Source organism: Lemur catta, chromosome 8 (genome assembly GCF_020740605.2).
Source record: "Lemur catta isolate mLemCat1 chromosome 8, mLemCat1.pri, whole genome shotgun sequence".
Lineage (NCBI taxonomy): Eukaryota > Metazoa > Chordata > Mammalia > Primates > Lemuridae > Lemur > Lemur catta.
The window spans coordinates 10,457,607-10,479,136 of NC_059135.1; the positions used below are offsets into that span (position 1 = coordinate 10,457,607).

Below are 21,530 nucleotides of genomic sequence, written 5' to 3' on the forward strand. Positions count from 1 at the left end.
TTGCCCTGGTTTGATGAAAAGGTAAATGTTATGCTCTCTATCACAACAGGTAATGAGAGACCTTGATTCAAAATTTCCTCCATACATTAAAGGACTTTATCAAACATGGCATTGCTATTGTCTTTAATCACACTTACTGGACCACGAAATCCTGGAGGGCCAATGTCCCCTTTCCATCCCTACATGGAAAGACAGTTACAAATTATGTTAACCAAAGGTAGTCACGTATTTGGTATACTTAAAAAGCAAAATGCACAGTTGAACAATAAATTAATGCTAAAAGCGATGTTATTTAGATGTCACGTACAACCCAAATTAAAGTTAATGAGACACTGACTTTAAATTTCTCCCAGAGAGCCTGTATCTGGGTCAGGAATCCTGTCTACAAGGTCGTAAAGAAGTGGTTGTTGTTCTAGTGGTTCCCCAGGTTTCTTTCATGCCACCACGGTCATAGATGTTCACATGCATCACACATTCCTGTGTCCTCACACAGGAAAACCAGGCCGTGAGTTGTATGTAATTCTGTATTCAAGTGTGACCAACCGCCTTTCTTTCAAGAGGGAATCTCAGAATTCTACTGGAAGTAAAACTAGTAAAGGATAAACTTTGATTCTGTACATGTATCTACATACACGGTCATGTGCCATATAATGACATTTTGGTCAATGGTGGGCCCATACAATTATAATACCATATTTACCCTGTATCGTTTCGATGTTTAGATATGTTTAGATGCACAAATACTTACCATTATGTTACAGTTGCCTGTGGTATTCAGTATAGCGACATGCTGTACAGGTTTGTACCCTAAGAGCAATAGGCTACGCCGTACAGCCTAAGTGTGTAGTGTGTAGTAGGCTAGACCACCTAGGCTTGGGTAAGGACACTCTATGATGTTTACACAATGACAAACTCACCTAACCATGCATTTCTCAGAACATGTCCTGTGGTTAAGCAACACATGCCTGTACAAATTGTTTGAAAGACGTCTGCAATGTGTCGTCAGAAATGCAGAAAATAGTTCATAGCTAACGGAGCATAACCTTTCAGTGCATCATGATGGGTTGAGATCCATGGTATCCAGCCTATACTTGATCTCAAATGACCAGATGCTTCGTACAATTATAGGCCCTTTTCATCTCCCCCGCATGGCAAGCTGAAATCTCACTGGGCCTAAGTCAACCAGCTTCAACTACACAGAGCAAGTTTCATATCGTTCCCTCGAGAACACCGTTCAAATGTGTGTGTAAAGTTGCCACATCCCTCTTTTCTTTTTAACAAATATACTAAGGTATTTAAATGCAGTCTGCAATTTCAGTCCCTGTACTGAGGTCCAGGGTGTGAGAGAAAGCACAAGGACAGGCAAAATCCGACCTATTAAAAAGGCTGCAGGTAGGATGCTCGGGAGGGATTACCTTAATGCCGTCTTCACCCGGTAGCCCGGGGAAGCCCCTGCTGCCCTTGGCTCCCTAAAGAAGAGAACAAAAGGAAATGGGTCAGAAGGCACGCTGATCAATAATAGAAAACGCTGTGCTCAGATGCCCTCTCTTTGCACTGAAGGTGTGACACTGTGATTCTCGAGTGTACTTTTCAAAAGCTGTAGCTTTTTGTTTGTTCATAGCTATGTAGCGACTCTCAAAAATCCGTTTTCATCTAGGGGGGCTGACACTTTCACTGCATCCATGGGCCAAATCAAGTCTTTACCTCACCACCAGGGAAGCCAGGGGCCCCATCTTTTCCAGGTTTTCCCTAAAACAAAAACAAAACAAAAATATGGATAATTTTTACAAACATGGAAAACTTAAATGATGTAATCATCTCCTCTTGACCTCAGCCAAGAAAGTCTGAATAAGGCTCCCTTACCAGGTGTTGGAAGGAAAAACTATTAATCACAGAACTCGCAGCATCCCTCCCTTCCCAGGGAAGGCAGAAGCCAGTAAGAATGGGAAATGAGAGAGTCAAAGGAAGGAAGCAAGGAAATTAACAGCTAAACCTAAACTACAGTCGATACTCCTAATCTTCAGCTTGGAAGGAAAATCAAGGAGGCGATGAGCTGAGAAGTGAATAAGTCAACTTATTTATTTGAAATATGGGTAATTCCCTGTCTATATTTAAAAATAAGTATAAAAGAAATATTGTGTTATCTAAACAGACAGCTTTTGGGTTAACTATTATGGTGTTTACTCTTCCTGATAGAATTAAAAATCATGTTCATTAAACGTTTTTTCTTAGGAAAAAGCCCCATACTTTTTCTCAATGTATAATTTTTAGAGTTTTTACACAATGTGTGTGTTTAAATCTTTCCAAAATAGATCTGGGTTGGGTAGTGGGCCCCTGTTGCTTCTGTCTTCTGTGCATTGTACTTCTGGGCACATGAGGACCCATTTCTTTTGGGGAGCTGCTCTTCCCCCTACTCTGGGTGGTTCTGGTGGGGCTGTCAATCACAGTCACAGCCCCGCTGGCCTGGCCAGTCATAGCACTTTTTCCAGCTGGACACAGGCATTTTTCAGGAGTGAGACATATGACCCAAGCTGGGTCAATCAGATTAATTCCTTGGGATTTTATATATGGATGCTGCCTTTCTCCTTGGATGCCATTAACCTGCAGTTGTCTGCTGCTACACCTTGCTCTTTCTCCCCATGTCCCCTGACATCTGCCAAAGGAGAGAATGAGGCTGATACACAGGGAGAAGCAGAAGTGGGATGGAGAGAAAGTCCTGCCTGTGTTTCCAGCTCTGAAATCCTCAAAGCCTGAGGATTGAACTTCTCAGAACAAATAAATCCCACCTCCCAAACCTTAAAAAACTTTTTTTCTAATCTAAGCTAGTTTGAGTTGGGCATCTTAATCTTGCAACCTAAAGAGTCCTGAATCCTGGCTAATAAAGCTTGCACATGACACTGAATTTCCAAATTTACCTGTGGGCCGGGTTCTCCTGGAGCACCCTTTTCAGATCTGTACGATTCCCCAGGCGTTCCCTGTATCAATTAGAGCTATGTTAAGTTGTGTGAATTATTGATCTTTACTTACATTGATTTTTACTAATTTGTCCCTGCTTTTTCTTTTTTTTGAGACAGAATTTCATTCTGTCATCCTGGCTAGAGCACAGTGGTGTCATCATAGCTTACTGCAACCTCAAAGTCTTGGGCTCAAGCGACGCTCCTGCCTCAGCCTCCTGAGTAGCTGGGATTACAGGCATGCACCACTGCGCCTGGCTAATTTTTCTATTTTTAGTGGAGACAGAGTCTCACTCTTGCTCAGGCTGGTCTCAAACTCCTGGCCTCAAGCAATCCTCCCGCCTTGGCCTCCCAGAGTGCTAGGATTACAGGTGTGAGCCACTGTGCCCAGCCTAATTTGTCCCTTCTGATTATTCTGCTATTTAAAAAAAATGTTTAAATGATGGTGCATCTCAGAGGGAAATCTTAGTTATGCATATTAATTACAGAACAGATGCTAAAGAAGCAGATGCTGGAGATGCCATAAGTTAAGCAGCACTGGCTACATGTAAAACAGTGCAAGGATTTGGCTAGAAGTGGCCATAAGATAATTCTAGTGTATTCATGACCTCTGTGGTCAAATGTTACCATGTTTTAGCCATTGTTAAGATTTAGAGGTAAAACATACATCAGAGTGAATACTAAGGTTCTGCTTTGTGTGTTATGGGAATAATATGACTCTGAATGACCTACTGAGGGTCCAGGAGGTCCAGGTTTGCCCATCGCTCCTTTGTCTCCCTTCTCCCCCTTGAGGGCCTGCCAAAAAAAACCAATGCAACATTGTTACTAATGAATCAAATGAGATTTCACTGATTATACTTGGAAAAGTCCCCTCTTTGGTCAATAAGCTGGATTATAAACTATTAATGTGCCCCATGTTAACACAACCCAATAGACCTTCCTGTTTCTCATATTTCAAATTTTATACCTATGAACTCACTGAAACAATAGGCCAACTTTTTTTTTAAAGACTGTATCTTGTGGATTAATCTGCACTAAACTAATTTCATTCCTGAATCAGTTGTCTATAAGCACAATCAGATCATTTCTCATGTATTTTACTTTCATTTTTAATACACTAAAATTATTTTCATTGGGATAATTTATTTTCTGTTGAAGTGTTATGATGGAGATTTGATTCCTTAATCGGGTTTGTTTGAGCCCTTATCACATTTTATTGATTATATTTTTCCCAAAGTGAGTTTTCTCTTGAGGGCATCATTTTATTCAAACTCAATTATTTTTCCTGGCTCATATTGTCAAGAGCCAGATATTGTCAATGTAGTTTTCTCTGTCATTTTTCAGACAATAAAGTTTTAGACTTTATGAATTTTATTTTTGTTGATTGCCTCAGAAAAGTTCAGTTACTTTCCTCAGGCCAATTTTTTCCAATCTTCAACGTAAGTTATTATTTTGGCAATATCAAATTTTACCATGTTTTGTTTTAACTCTTATTAGTTTTGTTTGGCAATTTATACAATTAAAAATTAATTACATTAGAGGGTGATGGCTAAGGGGGTTTCTTTCTGGCATGATGAAAATGCTGTAAAATTGTGGCGATGACTGCATAACTGTGAATAAGCTATTAATAAAGGCCATTGAATTGTATGCTAAGTGAGCAAATTTTATGGTATGTGCATTATATCTCAATAAAACTGTTGAAAATTAATTATAACTAAGACCTATGAACTGTATACTTTAAAAGGGTACATTTTATGTATGTGAATTATATCTCAATCAGCTGTTATATAAAGGAATTAATTATAAGTTTAAACAAGAGGGATAGTTTGTGTTTATTTCTTAGTTAATCCACAAGAAAATTGTTCGCTTCTCCTTCATTTCCTCATTCCCCCTCCCAGACATCCCAGGGTCAATCTGGTGTCTAAGCCTATATATCATACTGTGCGTTCGTTCATTCGCTTCTTCTGAGCATTTGGTTCAGTCCCATACCCTGGTGCTCCTGGCTACCCCAACCTGGGAGCAAAAAGCAAATGTTAATGTCTAAATGACAGGGCCATAGTGTCCTTGGTGAGAAATGGAGGCCGCAGCATTCATGGGGTTACAGTGGCAGGGTGAAAATGTCCCCTGTGATCAGGGTGCTTCTCCAGCCATATATTTAGGTCATTACCATCCAACTGGACCAGACCCACACACCACTTTGTTATCATTTATTCAAAAATACTCACTGAATACCCACTCTGCATAAGGGACAACGAGGAGACAGGAATGTGAGGGTGAACAAAGTCAGGCTCAGGCTCGGCCTCCAAGAACCTTGGAAGTCACTTGCCTCAGATCTTTCCCATCTGATAGTTGCAGGTTTATGAGTGAAGGATGGGGAAGGAATGAATCCCAGAAGTTCAGGCCGGCTGAGGGGCTGGGCTGAGCTGGGCTTAGACAGCACAGTTTGTGAAAGAGGTAATGGGTTACGAGGACTTCATCCTAGAAATGGGAAGGTGTGACCCTAACAAGAAAATGAGAGTTACCGTTCTGTTTTCTGGGCCAGTAAAGGTCACAATAACTGTTCCTGGCGGTCCAGGGGGTCCTGTTAATCCTTTCACACCCTAAAGACAAATAAACCCAGGAATGAGAAACTAAACATCATCAAAATTTCAATTTTACTATGCTCAAAATATCTACTTTTCCCTTTTAGTTCTTAGGCAAGAAGATAGAGCAGATGAAAGCACATTAATTTGAACTTGGCTAGTGAACAAATGGCATAGTATAGGCTGATATGCTCTAGAACTTACAATATTTTGCCCCCTGATAAACCACAGTATTTAAATTACCTGCTCTCCTTTCTGTCCTATCATGTTGTCGCCCATGTGACCCTGTAAGAAAACAAAAAACCAAATTATTTAAAAAAAATAAATATTTGTGACAAGTCTAAACCCACTGAAGTTCTAAAATTTATAATTGAGCATTTAATTTTAATCTTAATTTTAGAATCAGAAAAGTTATTTGAGCTATTTCTTAGAGTAGAACATCAATATGTTTCTTTTAAAGGAGAAAATCTAGAGGTGCAGAAAGCTTAAGGGATTCACTTAACGTGGTGAATGCTGGCACAAGGTGGGGTGGGGTAGGAAAATGGGCCCAGCTCGGAGCACATTTTTTTCTGGCTCAACCAGTAAGTAGGTTTGGTCCCACTGGCTGGGTACTGAATTCCTAATGCTCCTGTTTTCTCATCTTAAAAATAAGAAGGATGGGTAACTGAACTTCAGGATTCTGAAATTCAAAACTTAATAGAGAATCTAATGATAAAATTCAAGCTACCTGACTTCACTAGGAATTTAGTGACATGAGATAAGTCTAATGTGAATAGCTTCTCTTCACTAATGGTGGCCAATCCGTCATTTCAGCCAACATCTTCTTGCTTTCTTGCCCTTGAGTATGGAGATCTTTCTCTCATTAGCCTGAAAGCTGTAGAGGAATCAAAACAGTTTAAACCTCAGCTCTGCCTTTTACTGTTTATGGACAAGTCACTCAACCTGAACCTCTCCATCTCTCAGGGTGTGTGTGTGTGTGTGTGTGTGTGTGTGTGTGTGTGTGTGTGTGTGTGTGTGTGTCTGTTGCACTCAAGGATTAATGAAATACAAGCGGAAGCACCTTGGAAACTACTGTATGTATGAAGCCACCTGGTACTAAAAGAGAGACACTGTGGTTAGGACTAATTTCCTGGTGGGGCTCAGCCTCACTCGACATTTTTATACTTAAACTCACAATTGGTCGTTTTAATAGAAACACATGCAAGACCCCGCTTGATGAGCACATAAATAATCATCTTTTATTTACTACATAAAATCAGGTTGGTTTTGCGATGCAGCCCACTAAAAAAATTCATAGGGTAAGTATTGGGTGATCAGTAGAATTATCAGAAATGGAAAACCTATGGATTAAGAATTCTTAGGGGTTTTTCCTGATAAGGAGCTCCTTATAACTGAACTAAGACTCTTTGTATCAGAGATCCAGTTAGTGAAATGCAGGGAGAAGAGAGGTGAGAGCTGCTATCCATGCTCCCCTCCCTGCTGGGAACCGTGTGAGTTCTGCAGAGGTGCCGGACAGTGACCCACAGGAAGCATCAGACCAGGTGTGGCTCTTGGGACTGGTTAGGGTGTTATAGCTGATACAACAAAGGAGCTGTAATCTACCTTAGGTCCTGTAGGTCCCATGGCTCCTGGAAAGCCCTAGAAAAACCCGCAAATTAAAATTACAGCAGGAAATGCACCCAGCCACAAACTCTTTTTAAAACTTTTTTCTATAATTAATCAATTAGTTTACAGACTCTACAGCAGTGGTGACTTCATACTCACAGTGAATCCTGGGGGGCCAGGTGGGCCGGCAGGCCCAGGAAAACCTCGAGGGCCTGGCAAACCCTTTAAATTAAGAGATGGAGAAGAGTGAGTTTAAAATTTACTTTTCACCTAAGAACAATGTCCATTAATTAAATGCATCCAAATATTTTAATAAAATCAGACGAGCGCACTGCTCCCTTTTGACCGGCTGCAGCTAATTACAATAAATGCCCAAAGTGTGTTGCTGTGTTTAACCGGCTGCCAGGACCATCCTGATGACGCTCTTTCCAGGAAAATGACCAGAGCAGTTGCTTTACTTTAGAAGTTTTTAAAATTTTGCTTTTCTCCCTCTTTCTTCCCCTCTCATTCGCCCTCTCCCTTTCTCTCTCTTTTTGGCCAAGCATGTTCCTACCTTATGGTTTTCCACCTGCTCTGCTTCTGCAGGTGTCCTCTCTCCCCAGATATCTATACAACTCGCTTCCTCTCCCTTTTCTTATCTATGTGCAGTTGTCACCCTTTCCGCAGGCCGTTCCTGCGTACCCCCAGTTGTAACCCACCTTCTGACCCAGACACTTCCTATTCTGCGTGCCTGCATTGTTTCTATCCTTAGCATTAGTTACTAACTAACATACCATAGAGTCACTAATTTACACTTTTGTTCTGTTTTCCCCACTAGAATGTAAGCACTATGAGGGCAGGAATACTTGAAATAATTTTCTGGCTGATTTGTGCCCTGCTGTATACCTAGAGCCTAGAAATAGCTGCTGGTACATAGTTGGCATGTAAACAATATTTCTTGTATGAATGAATGTCCCAGCATTATGTCTTCAGCACTATTATGATGACTAGTACATAGATGACAATCAATACACATTTAAGGAATGCACGGAAGTCCCGGATTACTACTAACCCCTTTTCATGGATCCCCTGCCTTTAGCATCTGAACTTGTAAATGTTTCCTAAGCAAAAAACCAAGAGCCATCATATCCTGTGTCTTTTCCCAGAAGCCTGCAATGGCTCCTAATTGCATCACTCTGCACTTCTGCAGCTCCTAGTCTGGATTTGCAGCTCATGGTCAGTGGGCACGGCTCACCATGCAGGAATCGGCAACCTCAACTCAAACTCTGACTTACTTAGGTAAATATCCCATCTCTACCCTGGAACTTCCACATACAATTCTGAACTAAGTTAAAGTATTTCTAATTAATTAACCTGTACTTGTGGCTTTGGTATACCAAAGGGTCCTTTTAAATTATAATGTAGAGCACGCACAGCCCCAAAAGTAGTTGTGTTTCTTGGTATCCATTCTGAATTACCCTCAGGTGACACGCATATAAATCAGTAAAGCAAACCATTCAACAGGAGAAAGTTGCATTTAAATAAAACCCTTTTATTTACTATCATGCATATTTAAAAATAGAGCTGTCATTTAACACTACAATTTTAAATGATACTCAATGTGTCATACAAATCCACCCTTAATTTTAACAAATACAGGTTAAGTGCAACATAGCTATTCCCTGCATCCTCCTGAGATTCAGGAAACCTTGTGTAACTGAGAGTTGAGAATAAAAGACATATACAAAATCATCTTTGTATATCAGTATCATGTAGTTTTCTATAATAAGATGAATGCTAATTTGTAAATAGAATAAAATGAAGGTCTATTTAAAATGTTCTCAAAAGCATGAGGAAAACATATGGGGGGAAAGAGAGATGGGAGGATAGAGAGAGGGAGAGAGATTGAGAGTGACAGGGCTCTTCTCTGAAGTGCTGTACCTGAGATCCTGGCATCCCTGGCAACCCTGGGTCACCTTTTGCATTAAGTTCCATTTCTTCTCCTTTAGCAGGAGTGCCCTTGAAAATGAAGAAATTCATTGAACATAATCAATTTTATTTTTTCATAACCATTTAAATGCTTATTCAAGGTCATACTGCTTCCAAGATGAAAGTGCTTTCTGGGATATATACTTAGAGAAATGATTTAGGATCCTGTAGCTATTCCGTCATGAAGAATTCAAAGCATTTTCGTATTTTCTAAAGTTGAAATTTTACTGTAAAAAAATTTCAAAAGAAGAAAGATGCAGGGATAATAAATCATTTCCCAAGGCACCAAAATTAGTGGCAATCTCTGATCTAGAATGTGGGGTCCTGAGCATGAGGTCAGCTCCCTTCTCCTCAACCCTATTTCCTTAAATGATGGTACAAAACTTGAATCCTTAAGACCCATTTATGACAAGAGTCAGAAAGAGCTCTTCGATAGGAATAAATAGCATAGCCCAATTATTACAGTTTCTGAATGAATAAGGTCTAGAAGATTAAGAGATCCAATTTGTGATGACTTTCATCTCATTATTTGATAGAAATACTTTTCATATGTATAGAGATTTTCAATCACAATATTCCACCAATGACTTACCTTTTGTCCTTTCAAACCAGCAGCACCCTGGGAAAACAGCAGCACATTAACAACTGGAGGCAAATCAAATACACACACTCCTACCCTGTCCTTCTCTCTGCTGTTCTGCATCCCTGCCGTACCCTTCCCACTGCCTTTCAAACATGCTCAGGTCTCTCCCATTTAGACAAAATCTCCCCTTAATCTTTTACTTCCTCCCCAATACCAACCTGTGTCTCTTTCATCTCCCCAGCAAACTTCCCATTTTGTTCATCTCCCACTCATTCCTCAGTTCCAAATCTGCCTCCTGGCTCCATCCTGCCATGGAAGTATTCCTTGCTAAGGTCAAAAATGACTTTGATGTTGCTAAAACCAATGCCAACATGTCAGTCTTCATCTTACTGGACTTCTCAGCAGCATCAGGCAGCTGTCTTCCTTCCTGCCACTGAAATAGATCTTTCCTGGATTTCCAGGAAATAATGCACCCTTCTTGGCTTTCTACCACCAGGGCTGTTCCTCCTTTACAGACTCATTCTCCTCGATCTAGACGTTAACTGCTGATGCTGTGTCTCCCCTTTTCTTCTCACTCTCACTCCTTGAGTCATCACCAGCCCTGGCCTGTCCTCTGGGCAAATCCATGTTGGGTCTATCCACTTGGATGGGTCAAAGTTTCAAAGTCTAAACCTGAACTCACAATGCCTGTGTTCACCCATTCCGTAACTATTGGTTGAATGTCTACTATCGTCTGCCTTGGACTTCCCCCAAGTCATGACATATTTGTGTACATGGCCATATGGAGTCGACTACTCTTATTTATGCTTTATATGTTTGATGGGGAGTTCAAAATGCAAACCTACTGGGATCCCTGGGTAGCCTGGTGTCCCTGGAAGTCCTGGAAACCCTTGCTCACCCTGGAAGACATACAAAGTTTGTCATTATTCTTAGTTGTTCTAGAATAGCCGATTCAGACATTTTCCTTGTTCCTCTCTTCCAACCTTGCAGTGGTAAATCTAGACAAAGTAACCTAAATTCCTTATGGCTACTGGGTCATGAGGCTGAAGACCACAAAACCATTATCCTAATTAAAAACAGGATTAGAATACTGTTTCTCAAATTGTGCATAAATGGCAAAGTCTAATTACGCCAAGAACTTTTTAATTGCTGTTTCTTTCAAAGTTTAGTAATTAGTTCATTCATAGCCACCATTCTGGCGAAAAGGAGAGCTCAGTTAGAGAACAAAAGGCGGGGAGTGAACATTGAAAACATCAGTCATTGCTTCCCAAAGACTAATTTCACACTCAAGGCTTTAGTATCTGATTTATATGCACAACCCCAGATGAAAATAACCAGTTGAGCCCCCAGTTATCTTTCTGTGGGAGAACTTTCTTAAAAGACAATTAGAGAACAAGGAATAAGAAGAAAGAAAATAGGAATGTTCCTGGTTCCAAATCATATTGCTGATCCTGGCTAAAGGAATGTTTCAGGGAGGGCCTATCTCTATCTCATTGCTATTTCACCTTGATTCATTCATTCAGCAAAGCACTTACTAATCATCTTCTGTGAAAAAACTACATACCTTAGAACCATTGCATCCTGGCAACCCGGCAAGCCCATAAGGCCCAGCGTGGCCCGGGATGCCCTGAAAGGAGAACAAGTCCCAGTGAGGAGACATCATCACAAGGAACAGCACAGAACCCACAGGAAAACATCGGCTAATTTCAATAGCTACTGAAATAGAAATGGTTGTTTAAACAGTTCAGTAGTAAATTTAAATCCTTGTTTCAGATATAATTTCGATACCATAGCAAACAAAACAGGTTGGTTAAAATGAAGACTTATCAAGTGAGATGTGGATATTTCAGCTAAAACAAAAGACCTTTCTACATAAAATGAAGTCCTTGAACATGTTGCTTTAAGCTGAGGAGAAAGGAAGGGAAAAGAAGAGGGAAGTGTGCACAGAGGTAATTATTTTATTATTCTATGCTATTAAGCAGCATCATTCTATTCTATGCTATGCTATCTATTCTATTCTATTCTATTGCATTCTATTCTGTTCTGTTCTACCCTCTTCTATTCTCTTATGCTTATATTTCAGGAAATAGGATTTAACTCATATGTCATATAAATCCACACTCTAATATAATGTGCAATTTTATGGTACCAGTTTCTTCATGTAACAAATGTATCAGAACACATTTCCACCAAGACATTGCTACTGTTTTAACATCTCTATTAAAATGAGCTTACTTTTAATTTTTCCAGCTACATATTTTTTCCATTACTTACTGGAAGTCCAGGAGGACCAGAAAATCCTGGTAATCCAGTTACTCCCTGAAGACAGAAAAGACAAGAAACTTTAAAAATGTTCAACCTCTAAACATAAAGTTCCCATTGCAATAATCTCTTCCTGCAACTGTAATTGGGAATGGCTCAAAATGATTGGAAAAACAAGACAAAAAAAAAAAAAGGGTTTAAGAAAACTTCATAAGTCTCACATTTACGACTTCTAAAAAGAAATCATTTTTGTGTCTGGCTTTTTGCATTAGATTCCTAAGCTACAATTTGCACAGAGTACAGTGCTCCAGTCTCCTGTGAATGGCCTAACAAACGTTTACTTATGTGCACCTTCCTATTACCACTGTCCCATCAGACACAGTGCAGCTCTGTCACTCTGGAAGTTTCCCTCATGCCCTTTCTCGGAGTTAACACCTGCCTTAATATGGTAACCACTATTTTGACTTCTACCATGACAGATTAGCTTTATTTTTTCTTAAACTTCATCTATAGAACCATACACAATTTTCTCCTTTCTGACATTTGTATAACTCTCATGGTGCAAAGTTGATCTTTTTTTAAAAGAAGAAGAATGTTCGCCAAACAATCAGGATGGACTGGATGGACTACTAACCCTTGCACCTTTGGAACCAGTGCGTCCTGGAAGTCCTGGAGAGCCCTAGATCCAAGTGAAAACAAAAAAAGAAAAGGTAAACACTGTGAAAATTAGTTGGCACTAAGAAACCCATACATTAAAGATCCCAGTCTTATTCACATGCCAAGCTGTTTTGCTCTTGTGATTATTTCATTGTTTATAAGATTCAGTCACTTGCTTATTTCATTGGAGCTAAAATATTTATCAAAAAAGACAAAAATTTCATTCAAACCCGGTTTGCAACCTTAGCATCACCTAGAAGCTTGTTAGAAATGCAAATGCAGAATCTCAGATCTCCCTCACCTCCCAGACCTGTTTTGTTCTAATGAGGCATCGCTTGTGCACATTAAGTCTGCAAAGTGCTGCTGTAAAAGTCCCACATTAGCCAGACAGCTGCTGAGGTCTGATAAGAATGAATGACACAATTACAGTGGCGGATGGGAATGGCAGCCAATTTTTCTGTGCACGAGAAACACTTTATTAACAAAATGTGCCTGACATGCACAAGTAAATAAATAACCAAGTAAGAACTGCCTGAACCAGAGATAAACTTGCTTCAGGCACGTAATGAATACAGTTTTGTGGTGGTTTCGTGGAGAATGACCTTACATGGAGACCGTCCTAGCTAGACCAGTCGGTATGAAAGTTCCCCTGTCCAAAAGTTATTTTCATCATTCCAGAGAGTTTCAGTATGTTTTGGTATTTTTGATTATTTGAGAAAAACGTTGTTACAGAATCTTCTGAGATTGGACTGTCTTGGTCAAAGTCAGCCTTTCGTGTCTGAGGTGGAATTCCTGGGTGCATGACCATGTCCAGGGCTGCTCCCCTTCTCTGCAGCATGCTATCTGTGTTATGCAGAAAGCAAATGAGTACCTTGCACATTTTACTTCCCCGTTGTAAATTTGTTCATGCCGAAAATATTTAAAATTAAGATAGGAAGCTTATAAATCTGAAAAATCTTTTTGGTCAGGTTTTAGTATCCTCTAATTGTCTGCCTTTGCTCAAATTATCTTTTGTAGCTACATCTATAAGCTATGCTCTCTTGGATGAATCTAAGGTAACATGGCACTCAGAGTTTCCAGATTAATTTTACGGAATACCTGCATGTCATGTAGCCCACAGTAAGCACCATGTGTTTACAACTATTATTTTAATGTATTGCTGCATCTCTAAAGAAATGTTGGGGGGAAGCAAGCAGAGGAGGGCATAGAGAGAAAGATGAAAAGGAAGAAGTTGGCATTAGGCTGATCTATGCGCAGGGTTGAAGCGGCAAATTCATTCTATCAGTGCAATGGAGGAAAACCTGAGCCCCCGCCCAGAGGAAGTCAATGGATGTTCAGACCCTTCCCAGAATCTGAATGGCTTTTTCAAAATTAGGGTCAGAAGAAGGAGATACGGTACAAGAGAACACATAAATGAATACGATAGACATGGAAATGGCAGAATTCCTGGGAAACAGCAAGCTTTTGCATTTTTACTTATAAACTGTAGGTGTGGATTCAGTTTCTTTGGCTCCAAGAGTTTGATTCTGGCATCATATACGTGACATAAATATGGGCACAGAACTTCCAAAATCCTTCTAATTTTCTGAGTGATGGGGAAACAAAAGATCATCTTTTGTCCTAATATTTAGTCTTTGACCTTGGTTCAGAACACAGAGCTCCCAAGTCCCTTGGAATTTCCTGGGTGACAGGAGCGTCTTTCGTTCTAATGAGGCATCTCTTGGTGGGTTCCCAAATGGGGGCTGGTCACCAGCAAAAGCAAGCTGTGATTGCAAACCCGGAATTTTCAGCTCTGGTGCCATCCTCCTGTGAGAGGAGAGGAGCTGAAGACTGAATTAATAACAGCTCGTGCCTATGTGTTGAAGCCTCCAGAAAAATCCCTAAAGTATGGAATTCAGAGAGCTTCCCTGTTGGTGGACATCCACGCGCCATGAGGGTGGGACAGAAGCTATCAGAGCAATGGGGGAAAACCTGAGCCCCTGCCCAGAGGAAGTCAGTGGATGCTTAGACCCTGCACTGATAGCTTCTGTCCATGGGGACAGAAGCTTCTGCACTTGGGACTCTTCTGGACCTCACCCTATGTATCCTTTATCATATCCTTCATAAGAAACCAGTAAATATAAGTGTCTCCCTGAGTTCTATGGGCCATTGTAACAAATTATCAAATGTGAGGAGGAGGTTGCAGGAACCCCTGATTTGTAGCTGAGTTGGACGGAAGTGTGGGTAACCTCAGGACCCACTATTTGTGATTGGCATCTGAAGTGGGGACAGTCTTGTGGGACTTAGCCCTTAACCAATGGGGTCTGCATGAACTCCGGGTAGTTAGTGTCATATTTGAATTGTAGGACACCCAGCTGGTGTCCAGAGAGTTGGAGAATTGTCTGGTGTGAGGAGAAACCCACACACAATATAAAACTGGGTTTGAGCTCTGATTTTGCCACCTGTTAGCTGCATGACCCAGTACAAATTACTTATGTGCTCCAAGTGTCAGTTTCCTTATCCCTGAAATGGAGATAATAATGGGAACCATGCTGTGTGTCACCACAGTCATGATTTATGGGATCGACGGGAGGAGTAAGTGACATACAGTGAGGAAAACATGACTCAGGGGCTGGCACAGAGCAAATATGCAGCATGCTGCCTTCGATTACCATTGAAATACTCTATATAATATTCTAACACATATTTTAACTTAAAAGACTCCATATAGATCAATTGTAATTATCTTCCACGGTGCATCAGTTAGTCTACGGCTTGCTGGGGGTCAGTGGCAGGGGAATGCATGTGTGGGTGCGTGCGAAGCCGGGCTTAAGTCTCGCTAATGTCCGCAGCAGGAAAGAGCAATCAGCAAACCCAGCGGTTACGCAGTTATGTAGCAAATCCTCTAGGGTATTTATGGAAACAAAGCCCTTTGCTGTATCACAGAGTTTAGGAAAAAAACGTGTGATGAGTGTGAAGGCCAGTAGGCGCTGGTAAGAACCCTACAAACCCCATGTTCAAGGGACCAGGAGAAAAAGAGGAGCCTCTGAAGGAAAGGGAGGTTGGGGAGACAGGAAGAGAATCAGGGAAAGGAAAACCCGGAAACAAAGATGGACACGTTTCAAGGAGAAGAGAGTGATTCATCTTTTTTTTTTTTTTTTTTTAATTGAGACAGAGTCTCGGCTCTGTTGCCCGGGCTAGAGTGAGTGCTGTGGCGTCAGCCTAGCTCACAGCAACCTCAAACTCCTGGGCTCAAGCGATCCTCCTGCCTCAGCCTCCCGAGTAGCTGGGACTACAGACATGCGCCACCATGCCCAGCTAATTTTTTTTTTTTTTGTATATATTTGTTTAGTTGGCCAGATAATTTCTTTCTATTTTTAGTAGAGACGGGGTCTCGCTCTTGCTCAGGCTGGTCGCGAACTCCTGACCTCGAGCGATCCACCCGCCTCGGCCTCCCAGAGGGCTAGGATTACAGGCGTGAGCCACCGCGCCGGGCCGAGAGTGATTCATCTTATCCAAAACCAAGCAGAAGGGTTCAGGTCAGATAAAGACACAAAAAGCACTTATTGTTACTGGCCATTTGAAGGTTGTTGGTCATTGGTGTTTTCAGAGGAGGGGGCAGAAGGTGAATTATCGCTGGCTAAGGAGTGACTAGGAGACAAACTACAGGCAGCACATTTAGCTGTTCTTTTAAGGAGTTTGACAGATAAAGGAGAGACAGGGATAGATGGCAAACTTTTGGTTACAGGACCTAAGAACATGGAGAGGAAGTTTTGTTTTAGTATGGGAAAATATTTGCATGTTTAAGCGCTGAAAGAGAAAAGCCAACATCAAAAGGAAAGTTAGAATGTTTGAGAGAGAGAAGACACCTCATTGAACAAAGTCTTAGCAGGAATCCCAATGATCAGGGTACAGGTGGAAGGCTGGGTCTTGAATGGAAGGTGTAAAGAGGTGATCCTTTCATGGAGGAGGAAAAAACCAGTAGGGGCAGATGCAGATTTAGAAACCGTGTAGATGGGGAAGGGGAGGGAGTTGAGTAGTGGACTTGAAGCCAATGATGAGCATTTGCAGTAGTCTTGCAATAGGACAGTGTTCTGAGTGCCCAGCTAATACTGGAGACCAGGAACTTGTCACGCACCCACCGGTTGGCTAAGAGGGGGATTCTTTCCAGGTTCTCAGCAGCCCAGGGAGGAGGCGTGAAGAGGGGTTTGGGGATTTGGTGGGTTGGGGATTTTCCAAGTACAGGATGACCTACCTGGGGTCCCTGGGGTCCAGGGAAGCCTTCAGGACCTGGGAATCCTTTCTGGCCAGGAGAACCAGGGGGTCCGGGAAAACCTCTTTCCCCCTGTTAAAACCAAAACAAGACAGGAAACACTCAGAATAGCAACTACCCAGCAATAAACACACCCATAACCATTGTATTCTCTTCTTTATAACTTCATAATGACATGTTGCAAATTTTTTCTTTGGGTTAAAAACAATCATAATTAGCACTCAGCAGTGAGTACACTACTAGTACGCTGGAAAGTTACTAGTTGTTAGTACTGGTCTATAGGCTTGAAAGTGCTGGGCTTTGGTGTTGTAGAAACTTTCTTTTCTCAAAATGGTAGGGCTATGCAGAGCAGAGCTTTAGCGGAAGGAACCAAAAATAGAGGAGAAAGGCCAAACAGAAACATCAGTGTTAGTGGAATGTTTGCTGAGGGATGGGGAGAGAGTGAGGGTAAGGCACAAGAATGTGTTTGGGGAGTGTGCATAATTACTAAGTAGTTTGAAAAGAACAACACCATGCAGGTTATGAGTTTTAGTTCTTTCTTGATTACATAAGAATTAGTAATTTAATCTGCTATTTGTGTAGGAGATTCAGGAGAGATATCAAGGATGGCATAACCAAAAGTGTGCGCTAAATAATTTTTTAGAAAGAGTCAGATGATATTATGGGAAAGTACCTAGTAAAAGTGAGTCAAAGTATTTTAGGCCCAATGCTTGACATGGTTCTACCATCAAATAATCTTCCTGGATGTGGATCCTGGGATTACATATGTCCCTTGGTATCTGTCAGGGATTGGTTCCAGAATCCCCACACGCCCCAAACTAAAGTCTGCAGATGTTAAAGTCGTTTATATAAAATGGTGTAAGTCTGGGTGCAGTGGCTCATGCTGGTAATCCCAGCACTTTGGGAGGCTGAGGTGGGAGGATCACTTGAGGCCAGGAGTTCAAGACCAGCCTGTTCAAGACCAACATATCAAGACCCTGTTTCTAAAAAATACAAAATTAAAATATTGGCCAGGCATGGCAGCACATGCCTGCAGTTCTAGCTACTCAGGAGGCTGAGGCAGGAGGATTGCTTAAGCCCAAGAGTTAGAGGTTGCACTGAGCTATGATGATGATGCCACTTCGTTCTAGCCTTGGAAATAGAGCAAAATTCTGTCTCAAAAATATTTTATTTTATTTACTTTATTTACTCAAAGATAAATAAAATAAAATAAAATGGTATAGTATTTGTATATAACCTACGCACATCTTCCTGTATACTTTACATCATGTCTAGATGACTTATGATACCTAATTCAGTGTAAATGCTATGTAAATAGTTGTTTGACTGTATTGTTTTTTCATTTGTGTTATCATTTATTAAGTAGTCTTATTTTTATTGTTTTTTTCCTGAAATTTTTCAACCCACAGTTGGTTGAATCTGAGGATTCGGAATCCATGGATACGGAGGGCTGACTGTCCTCTGCCACAGTAAAGGCCACTGGTTGATTTGGTCAATTTGGTCAATTTAGTTACACAATTGGCAAATTAAAAATAAACAAACAAAAAAGATCAAGTCAGCCATTTCATATTGTGTGTGTGCACACACTCAATAAGAAGAGAAATAAAAGAATTTGCTAGACCCCTATTACTATTCAGTAGTCATACATCCTAGAAAATAGTGTCTTACAAACAATAGGGACTCAATCAATGCTTGTTGAATGCAAGATGAATCACAGAGAAGGGACTTTCCAATGGGGATCTGAATTCTATATTCACAGCTTCAGGAAAAAAAACCTAAATCAAACTCTATTTGAATTATAAAATAATTTAAAATAAACATAATAATAATTATTATAATTAACATATAAACCATATGTAAGTTGTATAAAGAGCTTAAAATATGTTTTTATTAATAAATACTCACCCTTCAATATTGTTAAACAATTAATTAGTGTCTCTGAGGAAAGGGTTTTGTAAACAAAGGCAAAAAACTTAGTTCTGCCTCTGTCTTAATTATCACAAATTGCAAGTTAATGGAGCGAATTAATGAGATTTCACGGTGTTCTTTTTTTTCTTGAATTCTGCAATGGAGCTACTTTCTACTTCCCTCTGCTGGTTTTGCCTCATCTAGGTGCTGCTGCAGGATTCCTCCACCAGGAGGCGCTCTTGCACCAATACTACAGGACAAAAACCTGTGGATTTCAATGTTAAAGTGAATGAATCAAGTTTTCAGCTCATCTCTTGTATTTAGTAACATTGTAAATAGTATATACATGTGGAGGCTTCTCATAAACTTTCTTTTTTCCTAACTTGCTACTTATTCTTTACAGACCAAGAGAGCTATAATTTAACTGCCAGTGTTTACACAAGGTATCTGAAGCTTCCTAGAAGACTTTATTTTTAAGGTTAATGTTTACATACGATTACTTTATAATTCGATTTGGGAAATGGAAAAACATACTGCCAATCTTTGTGCTACTGATGAAAGAAAAGTGTGAATTCCTTGATGAGCTTTTTAGGGAAAAGCAGCAGTATTAGGTTTAGTTTTTACCTTGTCTCCTTTGGCCCCATCACAGAAGCACCGGCCTTTGTCTTTACAGACACAGCCCTGGGAAGAGGGAAGGGAAAGGGTGTTGTTCAGAAACAGCTTCATAAATCCCAATTGACGGGTCAAAAGCAAACATATTTTTCTATTCTTTGAGTGTTGGACACTATTTATTAGAAGCCACATGACATTGTAGCATCAATAGAAACAGAACAGAAAAGTGAGAAGATGTCACATATAGGAGAAACATCAGATGAGTAGACAGCATTTATTGTATTTAGGAACTTTAAGTAATTTATTTATGGGAAAGACAAAATCAGCTACCCTATTTTCAGAATAGTATATAGTTGAACCATAAGAAATTGCTACTATTGTAGGTAGAAAGTGGTCAAATGCTGACAAATTCTTAAGTTCAACACAATGTTCATATATGTGTATATATGTTTAATGTATACATGTATATGTACCTTATGTATAGGGCAGAATGTATATATACAATATTTGTGTTTATTAATATGTAACATACTCTATAGGTGATTATAAGGTTTTCTTTTCCTGCAATAATGTTCAAGACTGAGATAAAATTATCAATACCGACTACGTAGCTTTAAAGAAAACAAACTAATTCATTAAAACTAATATCAAAATGTTCTTTCTTATAAAACAAAAACAAAAATAAAAAATTTAGCTGTGAGCTTAGCAAGACTTATCCTATCTTACCCAGTCACTTTGATGCACTTACAACCCCAGCCCTCACACCCATGCACACATCAACTCTAAGGGATGTCAATGTTTAAAAAATTGTCTTTGCCAGCAGAGAAACCAACAGAAAAATAGTTTTAAATAGTGGATTTAAAATGTGTTTTGACACACATGATGTACATGGTGCTATGGTTATATAGTAATATCTTTCTTTATTTTTTTCTTCACATTAACTGAAAATGAGTTTGCTTTTCCCAGAAAAAAATAGCAGAGGCAAGGCAAGTCTAGGAGAGATGCTGGCTGGTTAGCAGGGAAAATAAAAAGAAATTGCCTCAGATATTCCTAAAGTGGAGAATTCTATTTGTGCAACCTAAACTAACAAACAAACCCACACAAACAAATAAATAACAAATAAAACAAAACAAATATCTTTAATTGAATATATTTCCTTAGCCTGGGCAATAGGCTTTGCTGCCATTCAAGGAAGGGGTGTGCCTAGTAATTTTCAGACACTCATCATTGATCCTCAACATATTTGTATATATTGTAATTTATATGAATGAAAAGTAACTGCTTGAGAAGGAAAGTCTATAGTCTGCCAAAAGGTTGGATATTTGGTATTTTTAGAACACTAAATCTTTCCAATATTCCTCTTAGATGTTTGGGGTCTTTAAGTCGTACTTTGATTTAATTATTTTAGTCTTGTCTTTCTGGACTTTGAAACTTTAATGTTCATTTCACACACGATCACCTATTTAAGTATACTCTACTAAAACGGTGGCTCTCAAAGTGTGGACTTCCAGACCAGCACCAACATCCCCTGGAAACTTGTCAGAAATGCAAATTCTGGGCCCCTCCCCATCTGCTGAGCCAGAAACTCTGGGGGTGGGTCTCTTCCATCAGTTTTAACAAGCCCCCTGCGGGGTTCTGATGCCTGCCAAGGTTGGGAACCACTGCTCTAAAGTTTAACACCTCAAATCCCAGTCTCCATAGGATAGAGCTAATTCTCTAAAGATTTCTGTACACTACATCATTTGAGAAAGTAATTTGCACAATTTTGTGTGTGTTTGTGTGTGTGTGTGGCATCTTTTTTTCTGTCATTCCAAGAAAGTAGTCAGACTTGTGTGCTCTCTCACCGTGGGGATGCTTTTGTTGCTGGGCTCAAACCAAAGTTTCCTGAAGACAAGACTCCTCCAGGCTTTTGTTTCTGTAAGTGTAAGTACCCCCGGACAGCTGGTTCAGGGGGTGCAGGGACCAGCGTGCTGCTCCCACACAACATCCGGAGGAGGCAACATCTGGAGGAAGCAGCGGTCTCAAAAGGGAAGCCTGAGTCCTGCCGCTGAGGGCAGCAGATGCTGGGCAAGGACCTTGGGCCCAGGTGAACATGGAGGGAGCTGGTTGCTGTTTTCAAATGGACAATGAGCATCTCTGATTCTTCT

At 40.3% G+C, this 21,530-nt stretch overlaps 1 protein-coding gene across 1 annotated transcript in view; it reads right to left on the reverse strand.

Moving 5' to 3' along the window:
• Window positions 1-21,530, reverse strand: part of COL4A3 (collagen type IV alpha 3 chain) — a 124,752-nt gene that overhangs the window by 50,638 nt on the left and 52,584 nt on the right. Inside the window, exons 3-19 of the mRNA XM_045560275.1 lie at window positions 19,396-19,452; window positions 16,846-16,935; window positions 12,589-12,633; window positions 11,967-12,011; window positions 11,257-11,319; window positions 10,538-10,591; window positions 9,702-9,728; window positions 9,062-9,139; window positions 7,301-7,363; window positions 7,139-7,174; window positions 5,780-5,821; window positions 5,477-5,554; window positions 3,687-3,749; window positions 2,916-2,975; window positions 1,705-1,749; window positions 1,416-1,469; window positions 138-179 (exon numbers count right to left, since the gene is read on the reverse strand). Coding sequence (XP_045416231.1) covers window positions 138-179; window positions 1,416-1,469; window positions 1,705-1,749; window positions 2,916-2,975; window positions 3,687-3,749; window positions 5,477-5,554; window positions 5,780-5,821; window positions 7,139-7,174; window positions 7,301-7,363; window positions 9,062-9,139; window positions 9,702-9,728; window positions 10,538-10,591; window positions 11,257-11,319; window positions 11,967-12,011; window positions 12,589-12,633; window positions 16,846-16,935; window positions 19,396-19,452 — 942 coding nt within the window. The remainder of the gene's footprint in view (window positions 1-137; window positions 180-1,415; window positions 1,470-1,704; window positions 1,750-2,915; window positions 2,976-3,686; window positions 3,750-5,476; window positions 5,555-5,779; window positions 5,822-7,138; window positions 7,175-7,300; window positions 7,364-9,061; window positions 9,140-9,701; window positions 9,729-10,537; window positions 10,592-11,256; window positions 11,320-11,966; window positions 12,012-12,588; window positions 12,634-16,845; window positions 16,936-19,395; window positions 19,453-21,530) is intronic.